Source organism: Scylla paramamosain, chromosome 8, assembly GCF_035594125.1.
Source record: "Scylla paramamosain isolate STU-SP2022 chromosome 8, ASM3559412v1, whole genome shotgun sequence".
Lineage (NCBI taxonomy): Eukaryota > Metazoa > Arthropoda > Malacostraca > Decapoda > Portunidae > Scylla > Scylla paramamosain.
The window spans coordinates 15,144,540-15,169,539 of NC_087158.1; the positions used below are offsets into that span (position 1 = coordinate 15,144,540).

At 39.6% G+C, this 25,000-nt stretch overlaps 1 protein-coding gene across 1 annotated transcript in view; it reads right to left on the reverse strand.

The window, feature by feature from the left end:
* Positions 1-4,101: 4,101 nt before the first annotated feature.
* Positions 4,102-25,000, reverse strand: part of LOC135102546 (sodium-independent sulfate anion transporter-like) — a 92,989-nt gene continuing 72,090 nt past the window's right edge. Inside the window, exons 4-14 of the mRNA XM_064007827.1 lie at positions 24,764-24,943; positions 19,110-19,305; positions 15,935-16,155; positions 14,129-14,303; positions 13,383-13,629; positions 12,970-13,049; positions 12,756-12,888; positions 11,839-12,085; positions 10,977-11,147; positions 6,383-6,533; positions 4,102-5,348 (exon numbers count right to left, since the gene is read on the reverse strand). Coding sequence (XP_063863897.1) covers positions 5,191-5,348; positions 6,383-6,533; positions 10,977-11,147; positions 11,839-12,085; positions 12,756-12,888; positions 12,970-13,049; positions 13,383-13,629; positions 14,129-14,303; positions 15,935-16,155; positions 19,110-19,305; positions 24,764-24,943 — 1,959 coding nt within the window. The 3' untranslated portion in view covers positions 4,102-5,190. The remainder of the gene's footprint in view (positions 5,349-6,382; positions 6,534-10,976; positions 11,148-11,838; positions 12,086-12,755; positions 12,889-12,969; positions 13,050-13,382; positions 13,630-14,128; positions 14,304-15,934; positions 16,156-19,109; positions 19,306-24,763; positions 24,944-25,000) is intronic.

Below are 25,000 nucleotides of genomic sequence, written 5' to 3' on the forward strand. Positions count from 1 at the left end.
TTAATAACATACATAAAATATTCAACAATAGTCTTTAGGACACTGCCTTAGCTCTCACCACTGCCAGTGTCTGTAAATTCAACACAAAACTTGAACTGGAACCACATTAAAACTTAGAAAATTGTGATAGCATCTCAACACAAATTATGCACATTTTATCATCCAGCATAGACAACTGAAATATTTTTCTGGATCACATTCAGTATGCAGAAGATGTAAACTTGTAAAAATTTCAGTTCCTTCTCATGTTTTGATCACCATGCCAAATAAAGAAGCAAACTCAAGCTGTAGATGTCGTGGAGCATCATGTTCTGCTCATCATTCAATCAGTCAATAACCAGACACCATATATTCTAGATCAAGTGGCCATGATAGGATTTTACATGGCAGCAACCTTTACTTTACAGTACTCCCTTCTTTCTTACAGTAAGTTCTCATAGCAAGATGCCTACTCACTTTTCCCTGCACATGCAGTTATGGTCAGAAATTGAGTAACCTTCTACTGTCACTTACACTATGTTTCATGTTTTCCTCTCAGTTTTAAGTCCTTTGAGCTACTGACAATCTAAAAACAAAATCTGATAGTTAATAGATTCTTAGGTCAGATGATTTAAGATCGAGGAAAAACACCAAATACAATGAAGGTAAGCATGGTGTGTTATTTGATGACTGACCATGACTGTACCAGCAAGAAATGGAGAGCTTCATCAGCATTCCTGATATGCACTGATCATAACAACGTAGGTTAAGACAATTGCAAAAAGATTTAAAAAAACAAATCCCACTGCCCACAGAACCTGGGTCATTGTTCCATTCATACATCATTCAATCCTCCAAGCTATGCAACTTGATTTTGCTGATTTATGGCTTCACCCTCTTACTTGTGACTCTTGCAGGAATGAAAAATAACTAATCTCTTGCACAATGATAAAAGGAACTGCAAAATTTAAAAGTGAAAAGTTAGGGTGGAGGATTGTGTGGATAGGAGCTGTAGGTGAGGAACAAGACTGAAAAGTAAGGATGAGATGAATGGAAAGGATAGAGACCCTGTTTTGGTGGGACCACCTCTAAAATAAAAGTAAGACAGAAACACAAGACAATTTGATGGAAAAATGTGTGAATATACAATGTAAATGAAGAACAAAAAGACTGACAAGCAAGGATGGGATGTATGGAAAGATACAGGTGTAAACTTCTTGTTGGCAATACACCTCCAAACTCCCAGAGGACAAGAAGGAACAGATGGATTGATAAAGATAGCAAGATATTGATGCATTAAGAATCTAAGCTGACTGCAATCTTGGATGGACTGAGTGAGAACCACATACTGTGAAGAACACATGAGTTACCCTGAACTGTTCCCAGTTTGGCATTAACAGACAACTGAAACAATGAAAACAAACTTTTGATACATACCAGCCAAACACTCAAACAAACAGAACACTCCTACCAGTATGAACAGCCTGTCACCAATGCTGGTGAATTTCAGCTATACAGTAGTACCTCACTCTATCTTTTCTTACATTTGAGAGAGAGAGAGAGAGAGAGAGAGAGAGAGAGAGAGAGAGAGAGAGAGAGAGAGAGAGAGAGAGAGAGAGAGAGGAGAGAGAGGAGAGAGAGAGAGAGAGAGAGAGAGAGAGGAGAGAGAGAGGAGAGAGAGGAGAGAGAGAGAGAGAGAGAGAGAGAGAGAGAGAGAGAGAGAATCCAGACCAAAGTGCTTATGAAGAGGTCAATGAACAAACAGCTTCCAACAAACCTTTTGATATAACACACTGATGCCTGACCCCAGTAACATCTTCAAGGCTCAGACAAGTAATGGCCTTACTGTAACTTTGTGCTCAAGCCCCCACACAGCCACACTCCCTGTTGTGCTGGTGGTGGTGGCTAGTGATAGACACAATTACTAAATGAATAAAAAAGATAAAAGTTGAATTGTACAGTACATACCTTCCTCTTACATCACACTAATTTCATGTATGAGATGTGTCTGGTGAATGAGAAAATACATGACTAGCTAGGGTGCTGTCTTCAACCCATGACTTCCTTCCTTACTTTATTTTAGCTATAGCCTATGCTCCCAAAACTTTTATAAAACATGTTAAGGAATCTATCATAATTCATACAAGGCATGAGTCAAAAAATAATTTGTAACAAATGCTAACAAATTTCTAAACCTTCTGTGCTTTACACACACATTCATACACATACACACAAGAACACACCTTTTAAAATTCATAATACACATACGTACATATTATCTTCAATCAATACAAGACACACATTTCAAGACCACAAAAGCATTAGGAAGATATAATTATGCATTTACTTCCTTATATTATGCATGTTTTTCATGACTTGAAGCTCATTTATTTTGTTCTTCACTTACAAGATAAGAATTGAAGAAAACTTGAGAAACGGGATCTCTTCTTGTGCAAGATTCCTTCTTCATCTAACAAGCATGGATAAAAAAGTAAATACTATGTAAATACCCAAGTAAATAAATAACAATACCAGAGAGGAGGGAAGAACAAAGCATTAAGTTGGAATGAAGGGAAGTCATGGAATGCTAAGAAATCCTTGTCACCATAACGTTTGGTTAGGTTGTGTTAGGTTAGGTTAAATACTTTGATTCCCAGTACACTCATCCTTGAGTATTATGCCTCAGATTAATTCAGCTGATCATGTGAGACTGGTAATCATTCTCAAAAATGATCACACTTGAATTACATCCTTATTAATTTTTTTGTGTAAGAGAGACCGGCCAAGGGCAAAATTTTGAGAGAAGGCTGCTCAACAGAGAAAGACATGCACTCCATCCATTTAACCAGGTTAAACTTCTCTCTTCTATCTCTTTTCTTGGAGTATTGGCTAAGTACATAGACAAAATAACATATATTTTCATTAGTCCCAAGCACTGTTCTTACTTTTCAAAAAATATCAATGCACACTGCTGGGTATTGTTATTTAATCTTTTAAAACTTAATCTGCCTTACATTCAGTCTTCCAAAAACTTCACATGCCTCTCCCATTCACACACTACTTGTATATCACAAAATTCATTATGCCAGTAATAATAACAAAGCAATTTTTCACATGTCTTTGAAATCACGCCAGAGAAAGAACCTTCCATTCATACTCACAAGACTGCACAACAAAACAATTCTGTAGAGAGTAACAATGAACATGATAATCCATTTGGCACCATGCAGAGCCCCTCCCTGATCCCTATGTGACCCTTCCCTCACTGGGCCACCAATGTACTGGTTCAATGTCACACAACAATGGCTGGGAACACACTGCACTTGTACTGTAACTGGTGCAAACGTGATCTCTCTCTCTCTCTCTCTCTCTCTCTCTCTCTCTCTCTCTTACACACACACACACATATTATAGTATATTGTAAATTTTCCTTCGTGCAAATTTCCCCTATGAATATTCCACATACAAAATTTCCTCCTAAACAATTCCTTCTCCATGATAAATTAGGTTAGGTTAAATAGTGGGGAATTTATCAAGGGATGAATTATTCTTGGTGAAATCTTCATGGGTGGAATATACATAGAACCCTCCCCCAACACACACACAAACACACAAACACACACACACACATCCATGTAAACACACACACACACACACACACACACACACACACACCTGTACATGTAGTTGCTCCACAAGCCATAGAACGTCACAATTTCACAAGGCTGTAGGTCCCTCACAGTGACCCAAATCATTGTTAAATAAAGTTTCTTGGGTACGTATGATGACGAATAGAGTTTTGGCACCTCACTCATAATACTACAGTGATCACCAATACACACAATGGTGGGGTGTTATAAGAGTCTTTTTTTAGTTGACATTTCACTCGAAGCAACTGTTGATAAAACTATGCACAGTCTACATCTAAGATCAGAGCTAGCATTAGTGTGTGTGAGAGTCCAAGGTGGTGTGGATGTGATGTGTTGGTGTGCACTGACAATTGAGCATCAGTTTGAAGGAGGCTATGTGCAAAATTTTATAAGTGTTAGCTTCGGACTGAAGAACTGATGTAGTTTGTGACTTCAGAGTGAAGTAGAGTGTGTGTGGGAAGAAACATTTCAAAGCAGATTTGCAAAATTTTATAAGTGTTAGCTTCGGACTGAAGAACTGATGTAGTTTGTGACTTCAGAGTGAAGTAGAGTGTGTGTGGGAAGAAACATTTCAAAGCAGATTTATGCAGTGACAACATCTAGGTAAAATTATCTAAATTTAGAGATGTTTCAGATTCATTCACTAGTCATCTACACTGTACACTGAAGTCTACATAAAACAAATGTATTACTCTATATTCAGACTATACTACAAAAAATCTAGAAAAATTTAATCTAAGTGAATTTAAAAATCTTTTTACACAAAAACACCTTCACCTAAGCAGCTGCCGTCAACACCAATAAGTTGTACCCACTACGTGTATTGTCAAGAGCAGACCAGCACTGCCACTCTGGTTCATTACCTTCCCATGAAGAGATTATTGCAGTCTGTCACTGTGATTCTTGCCTTGATGGTTATTTAGTCATTATGTTGTCCCTTTGCAATAATATGAGGTGCCATGATATTTAATAATTTATAAAGCTGCACGTACAGCATCAACACTAATCTAACAGTGATTCAAGGCCTCCATAAGTATTAATAGCTATGCTTCACATTGGCTTTTGTTATTTACATGCATTGAATATTACGGACATCCATTTTTATATTTTCCTAATTTGAACATTTGCATTCTGCATTCTAGTATCTCTCCTGAAATTAATAATTCTGATTCATGCTAATCATGAGGTATTTTGACTGAAAGCCCATATATCAAGGATTACATTTCCACCTGCATGACTGCTCCACAGACCAGTGTCCCTTGCCACTCACTGGGCCTCAACCCAGTGCTGCACCACCATTACCTATCTACCTCTACTCTCCCACTAACACTGCACACTGCTGGAAGCCTCAGGTCATTATCTCAGGCACAAGTGGACTTTTTAAATCTTTACAAATGCACCCCATGTACGCATGATATTGGTGCAGCCAGCAAGCTTACGTAATTTACAAACTTGAATTACCAACCAGTTAAAGAAAGGCTAGATGGCTTCCTGAACCATCTGATAAGCTTGTGAGAGCCAAGGAATATACATTTGTGCTTGTGATGGGCGTCAAGATCTGCTACTTCTCGTCCAGGAAGGTGGTGGTGGTGAGCAGAGGATTGGCTGCGTCACTGGTGTCTGAGGTAGGCGTGGAGATCATGGTGGATACAACCAAGTCTCCTGCTGGGTGGAGAGTGTCCCCATTCACTGTCTCTATGCCCACCTCAGTCTCTCCATCTGCCAAGAAAATGAACATGAGTTTTCTCTAAGAGCTGGCTCATGGCTCATATTGCCTCTGTTGATAGAGCTGCCCCTGTTTGCTTCCTATGAAACTGTCAAGATGATTATATGCTGTGACCCTTGTTTGGTACAAACATATTTATGCTATAATAAAGTATCAATGTAACACAAGATTCTGAATTAGATATATAGTTCTGTTCAACTGAAACTTGCATTAAATTAAATATATGCTAATTTTATTTGATTTAAAAGTATGTTACATTAACAGAATTGTTTCCTTTCAAGGATTAACATGATCTTTCATATAAGCTAAGTGTACTAATCATTACATTTACATATTTACAAGAGCTGATGATGGTAACCTGGATGGCATCAGGTCAGCCAGTGAGTGAAGTTTGAGCACAGCAGCTCCAAGACTGTGCTGTGCCCTGACAATATGTTTTACAAGCCAGGCTAAGATGATCACCAGTAACCATGTGGGTTTTCTGTTAGCCTTGATTGTCTTGCCACAACACAGCAATCCAACCCTTTCCTGCCATTACACAGCAATACAGCAATCCACCCCTTCCCTGCCACTACACAGCAATACAGCAATCCACCCCTTCTCTGCCACTACACAGCAATACAGCAATCCACCCCTTACCTGCCACAACACAGCAATCCACCCCTTCCCTGCCACTGCACAGCAATACAACAATCCACCCCTTACCTGCCACCACACAGCAATACAGCAAACCATCCCTTCCGTGCCACTACACAGCAATACAGCAATCCACCCCTTCCCTGAACCACACAGCAATACAGCAGTCCACCCCTTCCCTGCCACTACATAGCAATACAGCAATCTCCCTGCCACCACACAGCAATCCAGCCCTTCCCTGCCACCACACAGCAATCCAGCCCTAACCTGCCACTACACCACTGCACAGCACTCCATCTCTCCCCTACCACCACACATCAATCCATCCCTCCCCTGCCACCATACAGCAATCCACCCCTCCCCTGCCATCACACAGCAATCTGGCTCTTACCTGCCAGGGCTTCAGGCAAGGCATCAAAGCTGGAGCAGACTGTGATGCCGTCATGTAGGGCTGCCACTGTCTGCAGCACCCGAGGCTTCATGCACAGGAACACCAATGTCTGTCCACGCAGCTGGAAGTCCTCTACCATGCCCTTGATGCCCTGAAAATGTCATTATCATCATTATCATCACCATCATTATCATATTTTAATATCACTATTACTATCATCACCATAGCTGCAATCCACAATACTGCCTAAAGTTTCACCACTGTGGTGCTGTTAGTCTGTTACTGCCTCTTTATACTACTGGACATGGAGGTGGTGCAAGCAAGGAGCATCTTGTTTGGACAATACTAGATAAGTAGACAGGGCAACACCAGCTTGTCTCAAATCCTGAGCACAACAAATAGGTATACAGACAACACACACACACACACACACACACACACACACACACACACACACACAAACACCATTAGTTTAACTTAAACATAATACTGCAGTCCATAATAAGTGATAATAAATCACATAATACAAGAAACATAAACACCTGAAAAAAGCCAAAACAAATGTAACACATAGTAAAAGAGCCACATAACACATACAACACACAAAGCACATAAAATATAAAACATGTAATATATGTCCTACAAGAAACCATGAAGCATGTAATCCATAAGCCATGTGACACACAGAACAAACACATAAAATTAAATACTAAAAATATGACATGTGACACATAGCGTTTGGAAAAGGTTGAGAAAAAGTTAAACTGCGATGGCAGAGGGACCATCATGGTCAGAAGATGGCAGGACCCCAAAGGCAAACAAAAGTGGCAAGACTCAAGAGATAGAATTTTTTTCTGGTTTTAAAAGAGATGATGTGCTATTGGATAAAATGACCATAAGGCAAATGATATTACTAGAAAGTATGGTCATAGAGCTCAGTGAGAGTTAAAAGTGGCGGTGAGAGAAAACAAAGCCTTGAGAAAGGAGTTGGGAAGTAGCGTTGGGTCAATAAAAGCAGAAAATGTTTCTTTTGAAGAATAAATGTGACACAATAGAAAAGGAACTGAGTGAAAAATTAAGGAAAATGAAAACAGAATTGTTAAAGAAGCTGTAAGTGGAAACCAGTTAGAGGAACTGAGGAATGCTTGGAAGAAGGAAAGTGAAGATGAGAAGGTGAGCTTCAGGGAGGTAGTTAAAAAACAAATTGAAGAAAAGAGCAAAGGTACAGTGATTCAAGTAATAAAAGAAAAGGAAGATCTAGTGAGAGACATAGTGGAAAATAAGAAATGTATTGTAATATTTGGATTAAAAGAGAAAAAAGCTTGTCAAATTTGTAAGAGATGAGGAAGAAAAGGAGTTAGCAAAATAGATTATAACAACAGTCCAGGATGATGAACAAGGACTAGAATGAGAAATAGAAGAGGTGAACAGAATTGGGAGATATGGTGAAGGAAGACAAAGCCCGCTAAAAGTAAAAATGAGATCTCAAGCTTCAGTAGAGGATATCTTAGTGAGAGCTGGAAAACTGGCAAGAACTTCTGAAATATGGATAAAAAGAGATATGAATTTAGAAGAAAGGGAAAGAGAAAGGAGACTGAGAAATGAAGCTAAGAAAAAAAATAAGAAAAGAACAGTGATTGAGAAGAACTTTTACTGGAAAGTACTAGACATGTGGTTGTGGAAATGGTACATTCAGGAGAAAAAAGAAATGGTGGAAGAAAGGGTGGAGGAAGCAAAAAACTAAAAGTGGCATATACAAATATGAACAGGGTTACCTCAGGGATTACTGAACTTAATGATTATTTAGAAGAGTCAAAGCCTGACATAATGGGGATTATGGAAACTAAACTCAGTGGTCAACTCACAAGTGTTGGTGATGGACAATAGAATACTTGGTTAAAGAACAGAAATGGTAAACGGGATGGTGGAATCATGATACTGACCAAGAAAAAATCTAAAAGTGATCAAAGTTGGCTTAGGTGGGTAAACTGTTGAACTGACTACATTAAAAGTGGAAGACAAAGATATGGAAAAATGAGAATTTGGTGTGTGCTATGTACCACCAAAAACGATGTCGTGTAGTGAGCTTGGTTATGCCAGGATACTAAGTGATACAAGACTCTCACTAAACAAAGTGCTAGGAAGAAGGAGACAAGTCAGTAATTATGGGAGATTTTAACTGTGAGGAAGTACAGTGGGAAGAAATGTTAACAGAAGAGGGCAAAAACTCATGGGGAAATATTTCACTAAACATGATTATAGAACATACTATGACACAGTGGGTTCAAGATAATACCAGATTTAGAAATGATGATGAACAGTCAAGACTAGACCTAATATTTACAAAGGAACCAGAGATTGTGAATTAAATTAAGTATAAACACCCCATTGGAAAAAGTGATCATATATTATTAGAACTAGAACTAAAGGAAGATATGAACATAGGAAGAAAGAGAAACATAGAGAGGGAGACTAGCATATAGTAAAAGAGACTTTAGTGGACTCAGAAAATACTTCTGGGAGACATATTGGGATGATTTTTATATGGAAGAAGTGGGTGTGGAAGAAAATGGACAACTGTGGTAAAAAATTATAATAAAAGAGTGGATAAATATGTACCAAGATTAAAGCATGGAAAGGCAAATATAAAAGAGTAGTTTAATAGAGGGTGCGGTGAGGCAAAGGAAAGAAGAGATAGAGGATGGAATAGATGGAGGAAAAGGAAACACCAAAGGAAGTGGCAAAAATATATTAATGCAAGAAATGACTATGTAGAAATATACAGAGAGGAGAAGAGAAATTATGAGAATATAATTGATTAGTGTAAAGACCACCCAAAACTCTTCTATAGATATGTAAAAAAAAACAAAAAAAACACACACAAAAAAAACATGAAATAGAGAAGTTGTGTTGTGGTAATACAGAGTAAAATGAAGACTTAAAAATGGCTGAGGTCATGAATGAGCACTTTCAAGCAGTTTTCACAAGAGAGTGTCTGAAATGAAGAAGAGCAAATAAAAAGATCACCTCCTATGAGGAAAATATTAGTCACACAAGAAATAATGAAACTAATGAGAAATCTAGATGTAAGAAAATCACACAGACCTGATGGAATTGCTAACTGGATAATAAAGGGATGTAGAGAACTAGCAGACAAAGTATATAATATAATAAAATGCTCTCTTAATGAAGGAAAAATTCCAAGAGTCTGGAAGAAGGCTAACATTGTGCCAATGAATAAAGGAGATAATAAAGAAGACCCAATGAATTACAGGCCAGTATCCCTAACAAGTGTCATAGCCAAAATCTGTGACAAAGTTATTGAGGATAGATGGATAAGACATTTAGAGGGAAGCAACATACTAAACCCAAGACAGTTTGGATTTAGATAAGAAAGATTGTACACCATAAATCTAATATGTTTTTACTCTAGAATAATAGACATTTACTCTAGAATAATAGACATAATTCAAGAAAGAAATTGATGGGCTGATTGTGTTTTCTTGGATCTCAAGAAAGCTTCTGATAAGATGCCACACGGAAAATCAATAAGAAAATTAGAAGTCATGAGAGGAATACAAGGAAAAACTATTACACTGGATGAAAGACTTTTTAGACAATAAAACAATGAGAGTGATAATCAGAGACAAGAGTTCCACTTGGAAAGAAGTTATTAGTGGAGTTCCAAAAGAATCTGTATTGGTTCCAATTATATATAATTGATATGGATGAGGGTATAGACAGTCATATAAGTTTCTTTGCTGATGATACAAAACATTTGAGAAAAGTAGGTGCAGAAAATGACTGCTGAATATTGCAGTAAGATCTTGACAAACTCTGGGAATGGAGCCAAAAATGGGAAATGGATTTTAACATTAAGAAGAGCAGTATAATTGAGTTTGAAAAGAGCAAACGCAGGATATCAGGGCAATATAAACTTGGAGAAAAAGAGAAGTAAAGAAAAGAAAATTCAAAAAGGACCTAGGAGTATTCATTACTGACATGTTAACTGATAAGCAAATAAATAAAACTGTTGGTGAAACCAACTTACTGAGAAACAGTAAGTAAGATGAAGAAATGATAAAAAAAAATATTAGTCACCCTGATAAGACCAAGATTAGAATATGCAGCAGTACTGTGGTCACCAAGTACAAAAAAGAAAATAAAAAAACTTGGAAGGATCCAAAGGGCAACAACATAATTGTCCCCAACTCTATCTGAATTAGCATATGAGGACTATCAAGACCAGATTTGCCAACACTAGAACAAAGAAGAGAAAGAAGTGACTTGTTAATTATCTATAGAATCATAAGGAATGTGAGGTCCCTGATAGGGAAGATTTACTGAAATGGGACACAAGGGATATAAGAGGACATGGAAGAAAACATAAAAAGACAATTATAGAAGAAATTTGAAGAACAGCTTATCTCCATAGAGTAGTGAATATATGGAATGAACTGGATGAAGTGCTAGTGTGTGTGACGACAGTACATGATTTTAAGACCACATTAAACATTAAGAGATACAAAGATGGGACAGCACAAGCATAGCTTCCCTCCGTACAATACAACTAGGTAAATACACACACACACACCTTAGCCGAAGTGTAGTCAGCTGTGTCGATGAAGGTGCAGTCAATGACAACTGGGAGGGAGCCACCAGCCTGTTTGAGCCCGGCCTTCCTGATGGTGGCTCTGATATGGGATGTGCTTGGGTAGCTGACACCATGTGCTGGAGTCACCAGGACGTATCCACCGTGTTGCTTCTGTAAGGCCACAGTCATGAACATTGGACCACAGTGAAGTTATGGAAAGTGTAGCCTAGAATCATGTACTTAATGAAAAGAAAGGTGTAGGAACCAAAAGCAAAAAAAAAATCAAGGAGGGAAGATTTCTGGAATGAGTTCAACAAAGGACTCGAGGATAAAATCAGTTAGTGTCAGTGGTGAAAACCCATTGAATATAAAAAGAGACAGAATCCTAAGTTATGTTCTCAGTTTAATCCCTGTACTATAGAAAAATCTAAAAAAATAACTCATAACTCACAAGCTCTGATTTTCCTTAAAAACTCATCAAAAAGGTGACAGGATCCAAAGCACTGACCTTATCATGACTTGTTGTAACATAAAATGCACACCTAGAATATTAGTTAATCCTAAACTCTTAATCATTTTGCTAAGATAGGGAGCCCATGTGACAAAAGCTCAAGATGGTGATAGGATTGTAGTGTTGAAAATAGGAATTTGGAAGAGAGAGAGAGAGAGAGAGAGAGAGAGAGAGAGAGAGAGAGAGAGAGAGAGAGAGAGAGAGAGAGAGAGAGAGAGAGAGAGAGAGAGAGAGAGAGAGAGAGAGAGAGAGAGAGAGAGAGAGAGAGAGAGAGAGAGAGAGAGAGAGAGAGAGAATATTTCTCCACCAACAAGGAGAGGTTAAGAGCCTTTGGTGGAGGATGGTGCTCACCCCTGGAGGGACAAGGGCAACCTTCACCGAGGGCGTGGCAATAGAGAACAGCAACAGGGACAGATTGAGGCCAATGCCCAGCAGGATGCCCCACTCTAGGCCCCACATGAGACAGGCTACGAAGGTCACCAGTAATGGCACCAGGTCAATTTTCTTGCTACGCCACAGAGGCATGACAATGGAGTAGTCAATGAGGTGGATCACTGCACATATGATCACTGCTGCTAATGTGGACTTGGGAATGTATCTGTGAAGAGAGAGAGAGAGAGAGAGAGAAGAAAGGAAAATTAGGTTAAATTGATTTAAGTTATATTTCTTTTCATATAAAAGGGTCTATGCTGTAAGTAAAGAAAAAAAAAAAAAAACACTGAAGTGCTAGCCCAAAAGGGAACAGCCAAATGGATTATCCAAAGTTAGAGGATAAGTGTCTTGAAATCTACCTCTTGAAAGGCAACAAGGTCATATGGGACTGCCTAAGATTATGAGGGAGAACTACCTCTATCTCTGAGGAAATACCATAAACCAGGATCAATATCACAATCTTTCAGCCACAAGCCAAGCTCTGTACCACAACCTAAGAAGAAATAATATTGAACATGACACATAGCACAGTTGTGACATCAAGCATGGATTTGTTCTGCTCACTTATCAGTGTGTGTTTGTTATCAATTAATGATGGCATAAAAGCTTTAATATGAATGTGTAAATATTGAAGTTTAGAGTGGCACAGTACCTGCTGACGCTCAAGTTATACTCTGTCTCTCTCTTAATTGAAATATAAGTATGAAAGGGATATTTTGCATAGTAGCCCCTTTAAGGAAGCATAGATAAGCATGAGTAAAAGCTGTAATAACTGTCATGTCCCCCCAAAAATATTGTTGGTCTTGTCCATGACTGCCCTGCTACTACAGGCTAACCTGAAAGCTGGGGTGAGGAAGGCCAGTGCCAGCAGCACCATCACTCCTGTTACCAGACCTCCAGCAGGCGTCCTCACTCCACTGCTCAGGTTGACAGCTGACCGAGACAAGGAACCAGTTGTGGGGCATCGACCTGTGGATGCAGTTCAAGTGGAGTTACAACATGGAGTTATATTAAGAGATTTTGTGCAAGATATTACCCAAGCATCACTACCAGTTGTGTTTACATTTAAGGCAATAGATGCATTACAAAGCAAGGTTGTATAGTACATCTGATGAACATACATCAGATTACTGCATGAACAAAACTGGTCATAGGTTTTCTTTATGCTTCTGCTCCAACTGTTATATATTGCAATCTGATCTTCCAGTGCACATCTACTTTAATTCCTAGTTTTGCATCCTGTTTGGAGGAAATGGAAGAAAACAAACAGGAGGGGAAGAAAAGATAAATATGAAGTGAAGAAAGGAAACTAATAAAAACTACATACCATAAAAACAAAATGAGATGAAATACAAGACAAAAATAAAGAAAAAATAATACAGACAAGAAAAAGACAAGCAAAGTAAATTAAACCCTCTAAATAATAAAGGAAGTTCTCAAGATCAGCATGCATAACTCCTCACCCAAAGAAGGAGCCAACAAGATTAGCAATGCCTAGTGTGATGATCTCCTGAGTGGCGTCGAAGGTGCGTCCCTTGGCGAAGGCGCTGACGATGGCAATGTGGTCCAGGATGGCAATGAAGGGCACCATCACCACCCCAATGCCGATGTCGTTCATGATCTCCGGGAATGGCACTGTCTCATTGGTGTTGGTGTTGAATGTGGAGAAGGGAGGCAAACTGGCTTTGGGGATGCCTGGCTCCACATGACCTGCAAGGGACAGATGAATGGATGGGTGAATGAGTGGATAGACCAACTAATGGATAAAGAAATAAGTGGATGGACAGAGGAATGGACAAATGGCTGCTTAGTTCCACATGACCAACAAGATATGGATAGATGAATGGGTGGATGAGTGGATGGACAGACTAATGGATAAGGAAACAAGTGGATGGACAGAAGAATGGACAGATGGATGAGTGGATAGGCAGAAGAATAAGTGGATGAATAGAAAGATAGATAAGTGAATGAGTAGAAAGAGAGAGAGGTGAAAGCTGAATAAGTGGATAAATAGATTGATGGATTGGTAAAGAGTGGATGAATAGAGGGATGGATAGAACAAATGGATGGAGAGAAGGATTTACAGATAGGTGGATGAACAGAGGGATGCACATTTCACCTCCCCACTTCAATCTGCTTCCCACTGCACACCACCAAGTGTACAACAGTCCATCCACCACCCTTGGTGCCTGCCACCACACTCACACACCTGTTATGGTGAAGGGCTGGTCATCACCATCCAGGGAGTAAGCAATGACAGAAGCAATGATGACCACCAGAGCATTGCGTCCCACTGAAAGGTAGAATATCACCTTCTTGAGCACCCGTTGTCCCAAGCCGCGGCTACTGTGGTCCAGACATGGCCACCGGATAGACCGCACCTCCTGCAAGAGTGGGGGTGTAAAAATGGAAAAGCAACGTAGGATGGATGGAACAAAAAAAAGTGATTATAGTTAGCTCTTCAATTTGATTTTTTTCCAGTCATCTCAGCTGGTTCCCCATCTATTTTAGGCTATGCAAGCAAAACCTACTACTTGTCCCTCCACCAGACTTGGAGGAAGAGAGAGAGAGAGAGAGAGAGAGAGAGAGAGAGAGAGAGAGAGAGGAGAGAGAGAGGAGAGAGAGAGAGAGAGAGAGAGAGAGAGAGAGAGAGAGAGAGAGAGAGAGAGAGAGAGAGAGAGCTAGCACATATTATGCACACAGTAGATGGACAATTAAAGTTACAAAGCACCAAACTAGGCCTAAAAAAAACATCCTATTCTAGAATAATCACCTAATGATATACAGAATATTAAATTGACATCATGATACTGGAAGGAATAATAATTTGAAATGTTTCTTGTTACAGTGCATTATGTTTGTTAGTGAAAAAGAAAAAAATGGTAGGAGGGAAACAATGAACTTTTCTAAAAGGAAATGATGATGTTTTGTGTTTGCCCTGAACTCTACATGTAATAAGTTAAATTGTAAAAGAAAAGTTTGAAAAATAAAACGGTGATGATGATTTAAAATCTTCTTTATTTCCCTGAACTCCATAGGTAAGTTTAGCCTTACAAATAATAAACTGGAAAAAAAAAAATGATGACGATAATGATGATTTACAAAATATCTTGCGTTGCATTGCACTCCCCACGTAAAAGAAAAAAGGTAAAAATGACCAACAGTAAAATTGAGTTCCACCTGAGCTAGACAAGTAATTAAGTCATGCAGCTCACGTCCACATCCCTCCAACGCCACACGCCGCCTCGCTCTGGTATTAGGGAGGGTTACATCCACGCCCCTCCCACGCCACACGCTCCCTCGCTCTTGTATTAGGGAGGGTTACATCCACGCCCCTTCCACGCCAAATGCTCCCTCGCTCTGGTATTAGGAACGAGGGACTACATGTACGCTCCTCCCGACGTCACGCTTCCCCTCACTGGCACTATTAGGGAGGGCTTGGTGCACGCCCCTCCCACTCCACACTCTCCCTCACTCTGGTATTAGGGAGGCTTACATACTTCTCCCTTTAAATGACACACTAATGATCGACTGATACTGGAACATTCATCATCTGGTTTATGAATGACAAGAGAAACAAGGATAATACAGACTAAGGGCAAATGATAAAAATAATACAAACGTAAGACAAATGACCATTATAATACGGACTTATGGCAAATGACACGCTAATGATGCGACAGAGACATATCGAGACGCTCACCGTCTGGTTATATGAACCAGCAAAAGGGAACAAGGATGGTTGCAAAATGATCTAGCCAAGACCACACAAAAAAGTTATTTCAACAGTCTCCTAAGATTTTTCGTTGTTTTGAAACTAAATACGTAGGAGAATATATATATATATATATATATATATATATATATATATATATATATATATATATATATATATATATATATATATATATATATATATATATATATATATGAGAGAGAGAGAGAGAGAGAGAGAGAGAGAGAGAGAGAGAGAGAGAGAGAGAGAGAGAGAGAGAGAGAGAGAGAGAGAGAGTACCTTGAGCAGTAGTAACAGGACGATGCACACAAGGCCCAACGTGAGGTCCTGCCACCTGAAGTCCTTAATGTTAGAGAAGACCTTGACCCAGATGTCCACGAGGCCCTTGGTCTTCAGGGAGAGGCCGAAGAGCGCCTTGAGCTGCGAGGACGCAATGGTGATAGCAGCGGCGGAGGTGAAGCCACTAATGACAGGCTGGGAGATGAAGTTGATGAGGAAGCCTGCAAGATGAGGACACGAATTACATGAGGGCCTCGGACAGCAATAGGTCTTCAAGTTGATTAGAAAAGCTGTAAGAAGATGAGGATATACGAACTGCAAGAGGGATTCAGACACATATGTTAATATGAAGAATGTTGCAGTGAAAGATAATGGTAATAATGCTAACATTAACAGCGATTTCGGATAGCAAAACGCCTTCTACTTGAAAAAATAAATAAAAACTAGGATAATGCACGTATTACAAGGGTTTATAGGAGATTTCAAACAACAACATAACTTCAAGATAAAGAGGAAGATTGGGAAGATACCGACACGAAAAAAAAAATAAAATAAAATAATAATAATAAAAATAAATAATATAAATATACGTTAAGTACAAAGGATTTCAAACAGCGGCAGATCTTCAAGTCCTCACTAGGCGGTTTGGTTTCACTATAATACACTACCTATAGTATGAGAGAGAGAGAGAGAGAGAGAGAGAGAGAGAGAGAGAAGAGAGAGAGAGAGAGAGAGAGAGAGAGAGAGAGAGAGAGAGAGAGAGAGAGGAACATGGCAAGCCCTATAATAGAATTAGTAGACGTGATTGGAAGGCTGGAGTAAAATGGGATCATGATGATGATGATGACGAAGGTGGTGTGACGGTGAGGCTAGCGGGGAATGAGTGAAGGATTTTCTATACTACGTCCTGTTACACCTTTAGGAATTCGATACAAGTTAAGCCCACGTGTATAGCTTCCCCGCGTTCCCTTTTCATTTGGACTCCTCCCGCTAAAGAGAACTTCCTATTTCCTCATATATTTTGTGTTTTACTTCCCTGCGGCAGATGAAGGCCGGCTAGCGATCGATAAGCAATCTCCACTCTTACTTTGGGACCGAAAGTGAGAAGAAACGAAATGAAGGGAAAACTTATGCTCCTAGTTGATAAATTAAGGGAATATAACCTAATAACCTCGCTGATAAATTATGGGAACCACCGAAAGCCAGGGACACTTGAGATACGAAGAAAATAGTGTAAGAAAAAAAAGGAAAAAAAGAAAAAAAAAGAAAAACCCAGCTGATGTCTTTGTTGATAAATTAAGGAAGAATATAACGTAATATCACTGCTGATAACTTATGAGAATCAGTGATAGCCTTGGCAACTTACAATACCGCGTGAATACGGAAAGACAAGGAAAATGAGAGATACTGAACATTTTGACAAGAAACTTTGAAATGTGACGAACCACACACACACACACACACACACACACACACACACACACACACACACACACACACACACATACACGAACTGAAATGTTCCAGGAGCCATAGAATTTTATTAGTGCGGAGAAATGCAATTACCGGGAATTCTTAAAAAAAAAAAAAAAAAAAAAAACTGTTCCTCACACACGGATGCAACTGAAAACATGAAAGAATACTGACATTACTACGCAGAAGGACGAGGAACAATTTATAATAGTGCCGATGTAATACAATTAACTTCCTTTGTTACTGTTTGAAAGAATGTAAAGTTAACTCTTTCGCTGCTATGGAAGTCCTTTCCTATTATTCAAAGATTGTGAAAAAGAAGAATGGAAGTTATTTTTTCTTTTTTCTAGGTTACATAACCACTGAAGAGACGGAGTACAAAATTGTGACTCAAAGCTGTAGTTGATGATGAGAAAAAAAACCTGTCTAGCATTGGATGGCTAAAGTTTTTATTTATTTTTTATTTTTTTTATTCGCTGTTCAAGTTTCACGTTTTATCTTCTGTATTTTGCTTTATGTTTTCATTATTATTGAACTCTTGTATTATTTTTTTTCAACATTTGTTTTATTATTATTATTTTTTTTATTTTTTTATTAATATTATTAGCCACGGTCGTATTTTCCGTGACTCTGACCTAAATTTTACGAATGTTTACAGTAAAATCCCTCTTATCCGGCATCAACGGGACCGCCGACATGCCGGATACTTGAATATTGCCGGATACTTGAATAGAAGTGAAATTATGTCCGCAATCACCACCCAACACTCACGCATCTTACCATAACAAAGATCAGCTGATCTTAATCAGCAGCTGATCTGATCAGCTGCTTAAGTGTAAGCACAACACGCTTCCTCTTTTCTACAACTTTAGGCATGATGAAGGCGTCAGGCGATAAACAGTGCACACGCGGGACTGAGTCACTGAGTAAACACAGTGCAGTGGGCTGCGGATGGCGCAAAGCAGTGCGCTCTGGTGGCGAAGGGACAAAGTATGCCTCGCGCGGGAATTTTAATCGATTTTATGAGTACACATTGATTTTTTATTGATTTTAAGGCTCGGGGAAAAATGTGCCGGATACTTGAAGCTGCCGGATACTCGAATGCCGGATAAGAGGGATTTTACTGTATTATTAAGTCTGAAAGATCGTAAGGTATAACGTTTAGTTTTTCACCTTTCCTCTATTTTTTTCTTCCCATCTTTTTCTGCGTTCTTTTCTTCTCCGTTTAATAATTTCCATAAGTTCCGGTATTAAAACAGTTGTTTGCATGGACATCTAGAGAGAGAGAGAGAGAGAGAGAGAGAGAGAGAGAGAGAGAGAGAGAGAGAGAGAGAGAGAGAGAGAGAGAGAGAGAGAGAGAGAGAGAGAGTTATTGTATCATTATTTTTTTTGTTACAAAACGAAAAAAAAAAAAATCGGTCTGAAAAAACCCAGGTGTTTATGAATAATAGTAATAATAATAATAATAATAATAATAATAATAATAATAATAATAATAATAATAATAACAATAATAATAATAATAATAATAATAAGAAGAAGAAGAAAAAATAAGAAGAAAGTAAAACAAAATTGATAAAAAAAAGAAAAAGGAAAGCGCGGCAACATTGCGGTCATATTAAGAAGAAAAAGAAGAAAACGAAAAAAAAAAAAACGTATAATAATGAACAGGATAAGAACACACACACACACACACACACACCAAGGTTGATGATGCCAGCCACAAATTCTATGATGCCTGAGGTGAAGCAGAGGAGCACGGCGTATGCTGACCCGCCGCTGCTGGTGTATTGCTGGGTCATCAGGGCCATGATCGCCGTGGGCCCGATGTTCATCTCCATGGTGGACCCCAACAGGAAGTACACGAAGCACGGGATGAAGGCCGAGTACAGACCATCCTGCAGAAGGGAGAGGAGTGGTTATGAACGGGTAGACTGCGTGGATATGTGTTTTGTTGTGTTTGTAGTGGTGGTGGTGGAGGTGAGACGGTGTGGTTTTGTATTCTACTGTGGTGTATAACTGTAGGGATTTACTCTCTCTCTCTCTCTCTCTCTCTCTCTCTCTCTCTCTCTCTCTCTCTCTCTCTCTCTCTCTCTCTCTCTCTCTCTCTCTGCAGTTTCCTCGATCTCAACGGAAAAAAAATATTATCTTCAATTCGTCTAATCGCGAAAAAGAAGAGAAAAAGAAGGAAAAATATTACATGTTTTCTTTTTATTTTCCTTCTTTTCTATGTAACAATATGTCTTCTTTTACTCTACAATCCCTACAACTTAGCTATAGCCTATCTCCAGAAGTATATTTCGGTCTTCCCTATAGCCTATCCCAGTCTATCTTAGCCTATTGCAACATCCAGATCAAAAGATTCCACATAGCCTATCACAGTCTATAGTCTATCACATAGTCTATTTCAAAGCCTATCGAAAAGTCTATCCTATCCTATTACTACCTGCATGTTAAAAAAATCCCCTATCCTATCCCAGAGTCTATCCCACCATACGAAAACAGCCAGGTCAAAAATTTCGTGCATAATCCTGCCTGCCCTCGGCGCCCTCGCCCATAATGTCTAAATGCACAGGGCAAGTCGTAACTTCTTCAGCCAAACTACTGGCATTCTTTCCGCCCCTTTCCTGGGTGGCGTGGCGGCATGCAAGGGGCAGGGAGAGGTGAAAGGGGGAAGGGGAGCACATTACCCCCTGCTTCATGTCACGGTCCAGGAATGGGGGGAGGGGAAGGGAAGAGGAAGGGGAGGAGGGGATGTTTGTAAGCTCAGGCAAGGGTCGGCATTGTTCGTAAAATATATTCTGGGCTTTTTTTTTATATGTATGTGCGTATGTATGTATGTATGTATATATCTATATGAAACGAGTAAGGTTCTTCTTTTGTGGGTTTTCTTTTTGTCTTTGTTCATTATAATGGTTTTCTTTTTCCCTTTTTTCATTCTTTTCATTTTTTTTTTTTTTTGTGTCACGCAATCTTGAAGTATCAACTTGCTAAAATATGCTACCTTCTCTCTCTCTCTCTCTCTCTCTCTCTCTCTCTCTCTCTCTCTCTCTCTCTCTCTCTCTCCATTATTTCGTTGTTAATTAAACTTGAGGCGTTTGTTTTGATGACAATTTTAAAAGATGAAGGTATGTAACCATGTGTGTGTGTGTGTGTGTGTGTGTGTGTCCCTTCCAGCAGGCAAGAGGATGGGCGACCCTGACAAGACATGAACGAGATAGTGTATTGACAGGGATCATCATCTCTGCTCAGTAAACACTATGACCTGCCAGCCAGCCATTTGTGCGCGCGCGCACGCAAGCACGCAAGCACACACACACACACACACACACACACACACACACACACACTGGAACATAGCAAATTTGACTCATACCTGTAAAAAAAATCATAAAAATATTCACCTAGCCATTTACACACAAACACACTGGAACATAGCAAACTTGACTCATATCTGTAAAAAAAAATATAAAAAAAAGTGTAAAGATATATAAAAAAATAGGTAAATACAATGTGAGAGAGAGAGAGAGAGAGAGAGAGAGAGAGAGAGAGAGAGAGAGAGAGAGAGAGAGAGAGAGAGAGAGCAAACGGTTACATACTCGTACAGAGACATATCAGACTTTCATTACGCTACGGTGCGCCCTTTTTGTTGTTTTCCAATAGTTTGATACCATTTGCAACGGTAAAAGTCACCCAATATCTGCACATTGATTAAATGTATCAATTATATTTGAGCACCGATTATATTACATTATTTTCGTAATCATTGTTGTCATTATTAACACCTTTCCGAGCGAGAAGGAGGAGGAGGAGGAGGAGGAGGAGGAGGAGGAGGAAGTAATAGGCAGCTTAAGTAAAAAAAAGAAAATCATAAACGAAATGGGTGGATTACAAGTTAAGGGGAGAGAGAGAGAGAGAGAGAGAGAGAGAGAGAGAGAGAGAGAGAGAGAGAGAGAGAGAGAGAGAGAGAGAGAGAGAGTTACATTGAAACACAGGCCACAACAGACCTTGCAGTCCTCACGAGGCGACCAGACCTAGGATTACTAAGGTGATAGAAGATAAGAACAACAAAGCAGAAGGCTCTCTCCTCACCATCCACTCCCTCCAGCATAAGCCGTACAAGAAACAGTCGGAAATAATACCTTACGGGGTTGGAGAAGGGAAAACTCGAAGGAAATTTTATAGGAAAGAATGAAAATGGGTGAAATGAGAAGCCCCATTTCCTGGAGGCAAGGAGGTTAGTCTCTAACAAATAAATGCTGTTAGCCGCGGATTGGAGGGAAAAAAAAAAAAATCAAGACGGCTTTTAAGTCCCTACGGTGTTGTAATCTATCTCGTCTAGAAGAAGCCCATTCCATAGATTAACTACACGGTGGAAAAAAAATTAGTCATGAGAGTTGAAGGATTTAACAACAATTTTGCAACCGTTTCCTTTCGTACAATTTGAAGAATCTATCGTGAAATATTTACTGTAGTCCTTCTTATCAATGCCTTTGATGATTTTAAACACCTGTATTAAGTCGCCTCTTAGTCTTCTTTGTGTTAATGGGAATAGATTTGATTCTTTAAGACGTTCTTCATATGATTTGTTTCCTAGGATTGATATAATCTTTGTTACTCTAGAGAGAGAGAGAGAGAGAGAGAGAGAGAGAGAGAGAGAGAGAGAGAGAGAGAGAGAGAGAGAGAGAGAGAGAGAGAGAGAGAGAGAGAGAGACTGTGACGCGTGGGGTGATGATAATACAAGGCTTTGGTGAAGGTATGGGAACGAAAGGTGTTGCGAGGGGAAATTTAAAAAACTACCCTCAATATTCTAGGCTACAATATGCTGGGTAGATTAGCAGTGGTGGTGGTTGTGGTGGTGGTGGTGGTGGTGGAGGGAGAGCGTCGTGAGAGGACGAACGAAGCTTAGATTATCGTGTCTCCTTTCTCCAAGATACCCCGGTTATACAAAGGAGATAAGGATGAAAGTGCTGGTTTTATAATGCTCTTCATGCTCCTCAGTTTTTGGCACAATTGTTGTTGTAGAATGTAGATGTGATAGGATGATTTTGTGTATTTTTTGTCGTGTCTATCTATTCACATATTTACTATCGTATTTTTTCTTTTTCTTTTTATGCTTTTAATGGTTTTCAGTTTTCTGGATGATGTTACATATTGCAAATGAAATAAGAAGTTACTATATTTAATTTTCATATATTTGTCTATTATTTATTTCGTTTTTTTTTTAATTCGTTAGTAATTTCTCTGATTATATTCACTTTTTCATATACATATTTATGTACTTTAATGAATGAATTAATTGCTAATTTAATTTTCATACATTATTTTTTTCTTTCTGGTCTTATTTTCTTTCTTTCATATGCTAATTTACCTATATAATACCCTTCCAGCTATCTATCTATCTTTTCCTATTTATCCATCCATCCATCCATCCATCCATCTAACTATCAATCTATCTACGTATTCATTAACCCATCTAGCTATCTTTTCTAAGACATCCCTGATGTTCCTCCTCTTCTCTGTCTATCTATCCATCCATCTATTTTTTCCTATTTATTTATCCGTCCATCCATATCTAATTATCAATCCATCTTTAATAGTTACCGTTCCTCATTTATCTATCCTTTCTTCTATCTACCCTTTCTTATTAATCGATCCATCCACTATCCATCATCAACTATCCTTTCACTCATCAACCCACCCCCCCACACACACGTAAATCTAATCTCCACAAACATTTAGTTCATCAGGACCTTTAAACACCGCCCTTCCCTCTTCCCTCCCTTCCTCCCCCTCCCTCGTACAACATCGTCATCTCAGTCATGTCCTTGGATGGCGAAGGTCGCGGAGAGATAAAGGGATCCTTCATAGTCGTACCCAACCACCACCACCACCACCGCACAGTAATTAATCTTTGTCTTTGCTTTTAATTTTATTCCTGATTCTCTGTGTCCCTATGTCTCTTGGCTTCTGTCTCTGTGTCTTTGTATTTCCTCTCTCTCTCTCTCTCTCTCTCTCTCTCTCTCTCTCTCTCTCTCTCTCTCTCTCTCTCTCTCTCTGCTTTTCTGTTTTTCTGTCTACTTCTCTGCACGTGTCTATTTACCAAGCCGTATTTGCCTAGCTCGTAGTGTGCAAGACTTGAGCAACACCCCCGAGGTCTCATCTTCGTATCTGTGTGTATCCAGCCTTGCCTTCACTTGATATAGAGAACACTACTTGCTGCTATCACCTACCTGTTCGTGTGTGTGTGTGTGTGTGTGTGTGTGTGTGTGTGTGTGTGTGTGTGTGTGTGTCCATTCCCTTCTGTCTTCTTTCTTCCTTTCCTTCCTTACTTACTTACTTCCTTCCTTTCTTACTTTCTTCTCAACTTCAGATCTTACGATTACATTTAAATCTGACTCGACTTCTTACCTCCATAATTATTCTCTTTTCATTTGTTCCTTAAAGTCTTTCCTTCCTCCTCCTCCTCCTCCTCCTCCTCGTCGATGTTAAGTTAATAGTTTGAGCTTTTTACATGCAAAGTTAACCAGAAAAGCACTCTCAGAGAGAGAGAGAGAGAGAGAGAGAGAGAGAGAGAGAGAGAGAGAGAGAGAGAGAGAGAGAGAGAGAGAGAGAGAGAGAAATATAAGCGTGATTGTCGTGTGGACAGACAGGTGTGAGTGGATCTTAACTGAAACATACGTGTGAACATACTTACGTCACGTGTGTGTGTGTGTGTGTGTGTGTGTGTGTGTGTGTGTGTGTGTGTGTGTGTGTGTGTGTGTGTGTGTGTGTGTGTAAAATTCCTGAGTAAGTGTGTGTCAGAAACTGTTCCATTAACACACACACACACACACACACACACACACACACACACACACACACACACACACACACACACACACACACACACACACCGGCAAAAAAAAAATCTAACACGAGAAAAGAACACAAGAATGCACAGAAATACATTTTTTTTTACAAATAGAACAATGTGGACTACGTTACCAGACAGTGTGTGTGTGCGGTGGGTAATGTTAGGTTGGGTTGGGTTTTGCTGAGCTTGGTTGGGTTGCGTTGTGTTGTGTTGGATTGGGTTGGGTTGGGTTGAGTGAGTCAGACTGTGTTGGGTTGGCTTAAGTCGGGATGGGTTGAATTGAGTTGAGATGAGTTGAGTCGGGTAAGGTTAGATTAGTTTAAGTCTGGCTAGGTTTGGTTAGGTTAGGTTAGGTTAGGTTAGGTTAGGTTGGAAGGGTTGGTTAAGTTAAGTTGGGTTAGGTTGGATTAGCTTCGGTTGGGTTGGGTTGGGTTGGGTTAGTTCAGTCAGGACAGGTTATTTTAGAAAGACCATGGTAAAAAAAAACGGTGTATACTCACGCTGGGGCTAAGGCCCGCCACGATGCCATACGCCAGGGCCTGCGGGATGATCATGAGGCCCACCGTAAAGCCCGCCACCAGGTCCCCCAGCAGGCACTCGGCGTTGTAGCTCCTCAGCCACGTGAGACACGGCAGGCGGCGGTGCAGCGTCTTGCGGCTCAGACACCGCCCTGCTTTGTTCTGCGGGACGAGACAAACACACGAGTGAGGGGAAGTCATCGTAGTCTCAGGCTCATA